Source organism: Ruditapes philippinarum, unplaced genomic scaffold, assembly GCF_026571515.1.
Source record: "Ruditapes philippinarum isolate M1 unplaced genomic scaffold, ASM2657151v2 ctg2_1_1_1_1, whole genome shotgun sequence".
Lineage (NCBI taxonomy): Eukaryota > Metazoa > Mollusca > Bivalvia > Venerida > Veneridae > Ruditapes > Ruditapes philippinarum.
Genome location: NW_026854799.1, coordinates 809082 through 821138, shown reverse-complemented (window position 1 = coordinate 821138; position 12057 = coordinate 809082). Strand labels below are relative to the sequence as shown.

The 12057-nt window shown below is 31.8% G+C and overlaps 1 protein-coding gene across 1 annotated transcript in view; it reads left to right on the top strand.

Annotated features, from left to right (window-relative positions):
* LOC132741091 (titin-like) overlaps positions 1-12057 on the top strand; it is a 284076-nt gene that overhangs the window by 25451 nt on the left and 246568 nt on the right. The window contains exons 14-17 of the mRNA XM_060729177.1: positions 59-250; positions 1069-1256; positions 2058-2090; positions 6170-7427. Coding sequence (XP_060585160.1) covers positions 59-250; positions 1069-1256; positions 2058-2090; positions 6170-7427 — 1671 coding nt within the window. The remainder of the gene's footprint in view (positions 1-58; positions 251-1068; positions 1257-2057; positions 2091-6169; positions 7428-12057) is intronic.

Below are 12057 nucleotides of genomic sequence, written 5' to 3'. Positions count from 1 at the left end.
TTGGAAGTAAAATCTTAAAAAACTTATATAAACTTAATTTTATGTTTGATATTGATAGGGAACCTATGAGTACGGCAAGCAGTTGCTACAAGCTGCACTGGTGCTGCGCCGCTCGCTTCGTATGGAGCTCGAACCCAATACCATTCTAGTGCATCGGCTAGAGGAGGCATGGAAACGGTTCTCAATGGGTAACAATGAACGCGCCAACCGCCTTAATGTGGCATCCATGTTTTTAGCTCAGTCAGATAAGGTAAACAAATAATTTAACATGTTTTTCATTTCTAAGTTTCAAACCAAGATATAATATTTATTTTGCTTAAGTTTAACTATGATGAAGAAGAAGAATCAGAATCCTTTAACAATACACTGTAATTAAAGAAATGACATTTTTTTTTATTATTTATTTTAGTATATCCATGATGAAATTGGCTATAAACAAGTGTTTGAAATGATGTAGATCTAGTTTGTTTGAAAGATTGCATTACTGTTTTATTAATGATAGTCTGTCATATGATATTATGTGCTTATGATGTCATATATTTTTTGTGATTATTATGTCATATACATGGTTATAAGGTTACAAATGTGGTTATGATGTCATATATGTATTTATGATGTCATATATGTGGCTATGATGTCATATATGTGGCTATGATGTCATATATGTGCTTATGATATCATATATGTGGTTATGATGTTATATATGTGGTTATGATATCATATATGTGCTTATGATAAATCACTTAAATGGTTACTGCACATGAACAACAAATATGATAAATGCCATCATATACAGTATATTATACTTTATTATGGTATAAGATAAGGACAGAGGATCCTTAAATCAGTTGTCTTGGCACATAGTTAAGCCTAATGGTTATTTACAGTACAGAGAACTACCGTTTAAATTTGAATATTTGATGGTTTCCAGTATTACATACCAAAATAATAACATAACATAATAACCTGTATTATAACTGTAAACTCGGCATCCTTGTTACCATTAATTTTTGTTATCTGTTAACTTTGTATAACTTGAAATTGAATAACTTTTTTCAATATTTAAAGCTTTTGGAAAGAGTAGAACAACTAATGGTTGTTGTAGCGCAGACATTAACGGGGGATATATCTGTACGTGATGCCTTGATGCGGTTCGGCCCGGAGAAAGGTGAAGTTGAGAAGGAGGTTCAAGATACAAGTAGAATGGGGAGCGCTCTGTTGGAGCGACTTGCACTTCCGGTCATTGTGATTGACGGGTTAGTATTAAAGAATTATTTATTCATTTAACCTTTTGGGATAATCATGAGACCTAAAATGAATGTTTGTGTGCTTTTTGGGGGTATTGTCAATTTAAATAGTACGGTATTTGAGATATACACCAGCACAAAAATTTCAACATTAGCTTTTTTTTGTAAAACCAAAATACAAATCAAAGGAGAGCGGTGGTAATTTTGGGATTATCATGAATATTGTTCTGGCACTTTTATAGTGAATATTTTTAAGAATTTGTTGCATTTTTTTGACTCACTTAAACTAGACATTATGACTAAATTATGAGAAAGTAATAACATATGGGTCCATCTAGGAATGTTGAAGAAATAGTTGTTGTAAATATGAGTTTTTTCAAGCTAATCCCCTAGTACAAATAAACTTTTACCGCTATAGCTTCATGCAAACTATCATTGACAAGTCACCCTATTGCACATATTTTCGAAAGCTGTAACTGTAAAAGTTTGTTTGTACCCCTGGATTAGCTGGGGAAACCCAAAATATTCTTAATTCCCAACTAAGTCTATTTTGTGAGGAAGGTATCCAGCTAGCTTCTGGAATATCAGTGATTCTACCAAGTGTCTGAAATAATGTATGATAAGGTAGCATAGGGCCTTTCAACACCAGAATCTTCATATGAAAGTTTTCGTTAAATTTAAAATTTAACTTAATTAAAAGCTCCTTTCAAATACACCAATATCTGTGTGGATGAGACATTTTGGACACTTTTTTATGTTTAAAATTTTAATATTACTGTAATGATTGTGTATCATTAAAAATGACACCAGGTCAGGGGTAGAGCGCACTATCTGGCCAGACAGGTATAATTTCACAGAGTTACTCCCCTTTAGCTTGGTTTGCGTGTATGCCAGAATCATTTTCTAACATTTTCACAAGATTGAATGTAGATATTTTCATATTTTTAGAGGTCGATTTTTCAGACCCTTTTGTTGCAGTTGCCATCAGAAAATTTTAATGTTGATCATTTATTTTCTATTTCTCTATGGTTGCATTCATACTTTGAAACAACAATTATTTGAACAAAACCTTTAAGTAAACTAGACTGAAATTAACATTGACCCATAAAAGACCTTGCCCTTGAAAGTCAAATTTTTCAATTTTGCTTGATTTTTGGTACAACTGGCTATGACATTATTGTTTATGAATGTATTGTCTTAATTCTTGGATATTAAGCAACCTTTAGGACAAGACCTTCAAGAAGACCAAACTGAAAATGACCTTGACTTACAAATGATCTTGACATTTGAGGTTAAGTTATCTTATTTTCTGTTATACATGATAATGTATATGTTGCTATTATTTGCTATAATTATGTAACTAATGACTGGATTGCACTCATACTTGGACACAATGCTTACCAAATAACCAACATACTCATTAATTCAAATATACTTTGACCTTAAAATGACCTTGACCATCAAGGTCAAGTTATTGAAGTTTGCTTAAATTTGCTGAAGCTTTATTTATGGACTAAAATCATGCACAACACTTGAGAAACAACTGTAATATTGAATGATTTGGAAATGATCTTGACCTTTAAATGACCTTGACTTTCAAGTGAGAACTTTACTTATTTTCAAATTTAACTTGAACTTGGACATGTGACCTTAACTGTCAACGTTAAATTATTTAAATTTGCTTTAATTGAGGTAAGGACTTTCTTATATTTTAGAGATTTGATTCACGCTTGGACAACTTGATTCACACTTGGACAAATAACACTAATGACAAAAACAACTTGTTGAATAATTCTAACCTTTTAAGGACATTGACTTGAAATTCAAGTTATTCATAACTGAGTTTTGCTTTCATTGTGATAACTTTATTATTTATGCATAATCAAATAAAACAACACTGACTAATAGCAAAACAGACAAGTTAAATTATTCAAGTTTGACGTCTACCTAAAAGTGACCTTGACGGTATGTCAATGTTAACTTGTGGAAATTTATTGTATGTTTTAGTCAAGCTCTACAACTTTGGCTGATCACTATTTTTATGTTTTATTAAAACATTTATCAATTGGTTTCTATGTTAGTTTAGAAAAATTAGATACAATTATTTTTTGTCTTTGAGCTAGCTTAGAGATACATAAAACCTTAAGTGTGTTGGTGTGAAAGGCAACAGTAAAAAAGTATTGAAAACAACTAAAGACAAGTAGAAATTGGGTGCAGTAGAATTTTAGCAGCCAGGAGTTGATACTAGACCTGTTGGTCTTTTTTGTTGCATGACATTTTTCTGTAAAAAAGGAGTATTAGTCTGTTTCTCTCCTTCTCTTATGTGATCTGTTATTTTATAGGAGAATTTGTCACTTTCTGTTATTTCATCTGTTATTTTAAAGAAAAAATATTCATTTCTCTCATGTGATCTGTTATTTTTAAGGAAAAAATAGTTGTTTTCTCTCATGTGATCTGTTATTTTTAAGGTGAATAAGCCACTTTCTCATTCTCTTATGTGACACTGTTATTTTTTAAGGTGATACATGCATCATTAACATGGGAAATAATGTCAGATGTTTTCTATGTGTTTATCATTGATACTATCCTGTTCCATCAGTATTACTGCTCTAATTTCACTGTATGGTTATTAACTACTCACTTTAGCATACAAAAATGTTTAACATTTTTTTTTGTGGCGCTATCATATTGATCTGTCATAGACGTGTAGCTTGTTTTTTGTTTTATATCCTCTGCACAGCATTTCCATTATTACATTGGCTTACACTTTATAACCATACCAATTAACATTAAATCAATTTAATTAAGGTTGAAGCAAAAGTCGCTGCACTGTTTTTACTTGAAGTGACATATTAATCATTATTATTGTATTGTCAATATCAGAGGGATATAGATTTTTGTGTTCTTATATTCTAATACAAATTGTCAAGAGGACTGCTTTGTTTTTAGAGATTTGCCAAAAGATTTGCTTCAAAATATAGATAGATGGTGATGAGGAAAAACTGAAGCTTCAACCTGATCCCATTTGTGATGATTTCCCTTTAAGCAGTTGAATTGTCTGTAGTGGTGGTGTGGCCCGAGTGGTTAATGAGTAGGACTAGTTATCTAAAAATTGCTGACCGAGTGGGTTTGAACCCTGTCTGGGGCAAGCCGTTTTTTCCTTGAGCAAGACACTTTACATTCATTACTTAATAGTGTTTGGTTGCAGGAACGGATTTAAGAGTATTTCAATAAGCTTATAGCTTCGAACACAACTGAACTAAAATAAATGTGATAAACTAATTGTCTGTAGAATAACTCTAGAAATCTATTGAGGGGATTCACTTGAAACTTGAAATATAGATAGAGACTAGAAGAAGTGCATTGTTTACCTGGTGCTAATTTGTCTGTGGTAAATTAATTTGTTGGAATTGTCGTAGTCCTATCTTTAAAACATAATTTAGGATTAACTTTGACATATAAATGAAAGAAAAAAAGTCATGAGCGGGAAATTATACACAGAAAAATCACACGAAAAATCAGCATGCTGCAGACAGGACTTGAACCATGGGTCTCTGGACGAAGTAAATGTGATGGCCGCTGTGGTGAAGTGGTTAGCAAACTTGACCGGCAATCCAGACACTGGTGGTTTGAGTCCTGGCTGTGGCTTGCCGATTTTTCACATGATTTTCTATGGTATATATATGACAGCTTTGAGAAGTTCAGAGTCCAAGAACTGTAAAATTGTTTCCTTTATCAAATTCTAATTTTGAGTTTGTAGATTATAAAAGAAACTTCAAACAACTTTTTAAGATCATGAAAAAGATTGATATATAAGTTTAAGAAAATGCCGGATGCATGAACTATTACCCAACTCTTGACTGGTACCCTTTTGTTACAATATCAATACCCTTTGTTTATCAGAAAAGTAAATTTTGTCTGGGGCATGTCTTTTTGGCAACTTCAAAACGGTTAAGACTACAAAATATTTTACTTCATAATGTTGTATAGATCTCAACAAAACAACAAAAACATAACATAAATAGATAAATTAGAATTTTTCCTTCCCTGCACAGTTTTATGTAGGTTAAAAAAAAACAGCATATAATTTATAATTTTTCCTTTCCTGCACAAAAATGCTGACAAGGGTTACCAGTTATCTGTAGTGATAGGTCTAGTTTTTTTCTATTTTTTTTTCCATTCTGACAGGTGTGTTAATTTTCTTTGCATCTTTTAGCCTGCTATTCTGAATGTTTTGTTTGTCTGCCTTCTAAATAAAGTGTAATTTTAGCTTTAAACAGAAAAAGTCATTATACAAATTGATTTGAAACTTCATATTTACTTACATTTATATTAAGGTTTTATTGTCTGCAAAGAAATGTTTTTGTCCAAAATTAAATAAGACAAGTTTTTGAAACACAGTAATTTCTAGAGAAAACTTTAAATGGAATTCTATATTAATTTGTATCACACTTATGTTAAAGTGGCATTATGCCCATTTAAGTGTAATGGTGCCAAGCTAAAAGTCAAGATAACTTTACATTTTGCCATAAATGTGTCAAATCTTACATTTTCCTATGCAAAAATATTTATCAATCCACATGACCAATTGAAATTTCTATAAATATTGTTCGTTATGTAACAGTTTATATGTTCAACTTTTATAAAGAGTGTGGCAGTCTTTTTATAATTTATGTAGTTTTTACATTTTATTGCAAACATTTTTTTCAATATCAATAATGGGTCAATGACCATTTTAATAAACAATCTTTTTGAAATACATAACTAATTCTGCTGGTCTTGACAGCAAAATAAATGAGCATAATGTCACTTTTAAAAGTTGTTGTTGCATGTTATGTACATGTATGTGGACATATTCATAAATCTTATCTTAAATAAGTAAAAGAGTCTAAATGTAATATTGTTAAATTTTTATATTTTAGTTTGGAGAAAAAGCTTAGTACTGAAGATCAGAGTGCCTCCGAATCTATAAATAGCCGGCTACGTAAAATGGACCATAAGATGTCCGAATTGAACAGGTTCTGGTCAGAGATGGAGAAAACTGGTCAACCACCTTCTGTAACTCCCAAAATATCAAAGTCTGCAGCTATACAGTCTATTCCATTAGACCAAGGTCAGAGGTCAGCAACCTTGCCAAGTAGGACTCAGTCGCAAAGAGGTCAGAAATCTCAAACTCTTCCCAAAAGGTCATCTCTAGGACAACCAGGTTATGGAAGCAGTGCTAGTAAACAAGACATTCCTAAGAGAATAAGAAAGGGACCCATTTCAAAACATGATAGTTTAAGACGTAGAACCGCAGAAATGCAACAAAGTCAAGATCAAAGGTCAAGACCAAGTGATCAAGCTGATTCAGGATTGACCAATGGCCATTATGTGGGTCAGGTACAAAATAAACAGGAAAATATTCCCAGTTCTGAGTCACAGCCACATGTTAGTCAGTCATATTACCCTAAATCAGAAGACTTTTCACGACATGTTCCACCATCAAGTTATTCGTATAAACACACAAGTGATCAGCCAATGGAGGTTTACCGGGAACCGTCACCTCAACCGGAAAATAGTTACGCGTACACAATACCTTCATCAGAGCAATCTTACACACAGCCGGAGCATGTAGGATATTACCAAGAACTGTCACAACCGGAGCCAAGTGTTCAAGCAAATATAGAAGAACAAATTTTACCTGATATTAGTAGATCTGTGCATTCACAATACAAACCAGATTCTCAACCGGACTCTTTTCAATCAGAATCATCAAGACAGTATCAACCGAAAGAGTCAAATTTAACAAAACCATTGTCTGAACATGATAGGAAACAAAATTCTATGTCTTCTGAATCAGACACAGATATGTCTAAACGTTCTGCGGCTTTCATGATTCCAGATACTTTACCGATATCTAAAAGCCAACCGGATATAAAGAAACACGATGTACCACCAAAAGTTGATATCATGCCTAAAGTGCGAATATCGAGACGGGCGGACAGTCCTCCGAAAAGTTTCCAAGAATTATTAACAAAATTTCAGACTGGTGAAACAGAATCAAAACCTGTTGAAACTAAAGAAGAGGTTCAGAAAGAAATAAGTCAAGCATTAAAATCCCGTGCCAAGTATTTGGATGATGAGTTGAAAGTGTCGGACAAAGAACAAAAACCAAACCTTCAACGAGAAATGGAAGAGGTAATTATAAAATTTCCATACACTTTGTAATGTTTATAACAGTGGCTATGTAAAAATTTACTAAAAAATCTCTCTTTATAAATGAATAGTCATTGAAAGCTATAATCACATTTAAAATCAATGCCATGTTCTTCAGTGTTCACTTTTCAGTCAGTAACTATTTTGCAAAGAGCTCCAAAGTCTTGGTTGTAAAACATTTTATGATAAGCTTTCGTATAATATTATGGTCATTAACTTTTATACTAACTAAGCTATTTCATTGAAACTTTATCTCTACATGCCTCTTGATATTTTCTACCTGCCACACAAATTTTTTAGGTCAAAGGTCAAGGTCACTAGAACCTGTAATAACAAAAAAAATTTAACTGGTAATTGAATTCAAGTGCTTTGACCTAGGAACTTCAAATTTTGTATGTAGATGCACTGTGATGAGTCCTATTTGCCATACTCATTTTGGTCAAAGGTCAAGGTCACAAAGACAGAAAATTATTGTTCTCGAAGCAGTTGTATAAGATTGTTGGCCCAAAAACAGGTGAAAAAAAATTGACAGATTATCTGAAATATTTTGTAATAAGAATAGTGACAGCTAGGCATATAATGCTATATAATGCGCAGTAGAAATCAAAGATCCAGTTTGCACTGGTAGTCACCAGTCGGATCAGTTTTCTTCACGGTGTTATAACTGCAGGACCTCTGTGGTCTTCCTCCATTAAAAAAAGTATACATATCCTTTAAAGTTTAAACTGTAAATCCTGAACCCATTATATTGAAATTATTCAGATTTTCAAAAACTAAAATGTATAAAGTATGAACAGATTCTGTTGGAATGCTTAAAATTTGAATCATTTCCAGCAAACAGTCATAGGGTTTTTGAATAATTTGGCATGAAATCAAGAGTTAGACCATAAATACATTTGATAACAGTGTGAAATAGATTAACTTGGCAATAAGCATGCTGTCTAATATTTTTCCATGAACATTAATAAATATTTAACAGGAAATGTGGAAAGTGACTTGAAATTGTGTAGCCAATATGAATTTCTTTTAAAATTATATTGATTTTCAATTAGGTATTTTCACATCTTATCATCAATATCATCACCATCATGCCGTCATTGTATCATTCATTATAGTCATCATCATCATTATAGTCATACATCAATCATCATCTATCATTTAATAAATTTATATTGTCTGCTGTAAGTTTTTTGCATCTTCATTATTAAATGTCCATGAATTATAAGTACCGCTCAAAACAGAAATTTCTTGTCGCACAAAAATTTTTAAGTGAATTCACAGTGCTACCAAATTAATAAGTTTAAGTTATTTAACTCTTTTATTATGAGGAATTTCTAGAACTGATAAGTCCACTGATGGGTAATGAACTTTCTGTCATGTGTTTTTTGTCATTATAATCATCATCATCAATCATAATCATCATCATTATAATCACCCGTCATCAATAGCATATCATATGCAATTATCAAATCATCTTAATCACCTAGCAAGGTTGCAACACACCAAATTCATTTTTTCAACATGGATACATACTGATACATCATCAGACGAATACTTATCTGATCAAAACATAATGTTGTTTACATTGTGGCATTCTCCCTGTATCATAGCCAGGTACATCTAAGAAGCCTGAAGGCTTATCGTGTCTTGTCAGTCTGTTTATCTCTATTACCATGGAAACTAGCATATTTCAGTAGATGTTTTGGAATCACAAGAAATTTTGGAGTAGAATCAAAACTCAGGTATTACTGGTTATAAAACTAGGTGTATATATCTCTTACAGAACCTGTGTGGTGATGATGTATACATAGGATTTTCTCTATCTCTTGTCACTCCTGCAACTTGTTTATTGCAGTATGTACAGAATTCTGCAGACCGTTTATCGGTTTATTGCGTTATGCACAGAATTTCCGCAGTTCAATATTTAAGCATAAAATCACAATTATGTCTCATCAATATCTGAGTGACTTAGAAACTTACAAAAGAAAAAAAATGCATAAGGTTTGCACACATAATAATAATAATATCATTATTTAGAAAAGGTAAGACATAAAGAATATACTACAGCAATCATATATATCTTATTTTCAATGTGGCCTTCTGAAATAGAAAAACAACAACAACAGAACATGCCTATAGGGACAAAAATATATTTATTTAACTAAATTATCAAAATGACTCATTCATATACTTTCTACTGACACTCAACATTCGTTTGTTCATTCGTTTGTTTGTGGTTATCCTGTGACTGACTATTGTAAGAGCTGAACAAGAAATTATCAAAAGCCCTGTTTCAGAAATTTGTAAAACATTCTCTAAATCATATTAATGATATGACCTAATGAAAGCCCTAGTTATCTGCTTAAATTTATCACCCATATAAACATTAGCTGGGGGCTTCCGTGGCCCAGTGGTTAAGGTTGTTGACTTCAAACCACTTGCCCCTTACTGCTGTGAGTTTGAATCCAGACATTGACTTAGGAGTCTTACATGTGAGGAAGCTATATAGCGAGCTTACAGAATGTTGGTGGTTCAAAAGAAATGCAGGTACATGTCTGAAATAATGCATTGTAAGGCATCTGAAATGCAGGAAAGTTGCCATATGACCTATACTGTGTTGGTGCGACTTAAAACCCAACCAAAAAAACAACAACAACAATTTAATTCTAGTAAGTTGACTAAACTATTAATGTATATCAAAGATGGTTATTATTTGTTGTTATAGCACCACATATTTAAATTATTGAAGGTATTATTTTAAATACAAGGGATAACTAAAATTTGAAGGTATTATTTTAAATACAAGGGAAAACTCAAATTGCATTGCAATGCATTTTGGAGTCATTAAAATGCAAGGTTTAAAATTTCTTCCATTAGATATATACATGTATGGCATTAAAATTTAATGTTCTAAAATATAAAATTTATTTGAAATGAAGTTATTTAAATCATTATAAATTTATCACGATGAAACATTTCAGTACATATGCATGTGATGTTGTTTTGTTGTTTTTTTTCATGAGGAGAAGAATTAAGAAATAAAACATTAGTCATGAATGGCATGAAAAATGTAATGTTTTAAATTTGAAAATCTATTTGAAATAAAGTTATTTTAATCATTATATATTTATAAATATAAAAACATTTTTCTTTCATGAGGAGAAAAATCATGAAGTAAAGTATTAATCATGAAAGCATTCATAAAGTCATAAATCACCAATTGTCTATGAGAAAAAAAAATAAGTCTGCATGAAATAAGTTGAATATAACTGTTCATACACAGGTGTTAACTATGTGCGTAATAGAGACTGGCTAAATAGCTAGAAATACTTAACAGCAAGCCATAGGCTTATCAGCATTATCAAGGATGCCATCAGGAGATTTTCTGGGCTAGTCTATTACCTGTATCTACAGAAGCCAGACAACTGAATGAATTTTCACCTCTTGATAGGAAATAGCAGACGCCTTTTAAGGTTTTCTGGTACCCAGCTTACTTCTGCCAGTCTGGTTCCCCTGTTTTGGATTATTCCATTTGTTAATGGTAGTTGTTTGAAAATCCTGTTTCTAAACAAAATCGTTTATTAAATATTAGAAAGAATTGAATATGATGAATTTAAGACTATGTGTTCTAGTGTAGATTGAAAATGAACCTAGGATCTTTATTTTGTGAAGAAAATTATCAGAATAGATTTGTTTAAGATGTTGAACCCCCCTCTCAGAAATGAAAAGTGTAACAGTCCAAGGTGCTGTATGTTGTAGATTGAGATATGTAACAACTTCAGTAAGGAAACAAGAGCCGAACTGCATGCATTGCTATTAAGTGAATTGCATAATTTTCGCTTTTTAATTTTTAAAAAAGTTTTAATGCCGCAAAAAGCTTACGCCCTTTTGAAACTGGAAATTTTAACCTTTCAAATGTGTGATTGTAACTTTTTGTGATTGAGGATATAACAGCAAAAATAAAAGAGAAATATGTCGGATCGAGCGTCCAACGTAACGGATTTATCCGAGGTGACACCCTCGACTACAACCATCAGTACCGTTGCCGTGCAGGCTGGACGGTCTAAGGTTGTCCTAGCCATTCTCCGAGTAAGTTACTTGCCCTTAATTATATAAATAGGTTTGTTTTTCTCGCTGAAATAAACATTTTTTTCAGTTATATCTTTAAGGTTACATAAGCAATAATGCATTTTGTGTTCAGGTTGTTATATTGATATCATTCTTTTATGATATTTTGGTCCATGATTAGCTGTTTTTATTAAGATATAGAAATTATTGTATAAAGGTTCCACCATTTCTGAAAAAAAATCATATAAAGAAACCAAACAAAACCCATTTTTGACAATTTACAATATATTATATACTTTGTATTTTGTTTGTTGCTTGTTCAAATCTATCTAAGACTTAACAGCATAAAAATATTAAGATTTTAGCCACTCCCTGAAAAACTGAAATTAACATTCATTACCTGTATAAAAATATTCATTCCTTTGCAGTGGGTGGGGCTTAAACTATAGCTGTCTTTCTTTTTTTCTCTATTTTCAAGTATTGAATCATAAACAAAATATATAATATATTTCAATGGAATGGTAGAAATTGAACATATGTATAA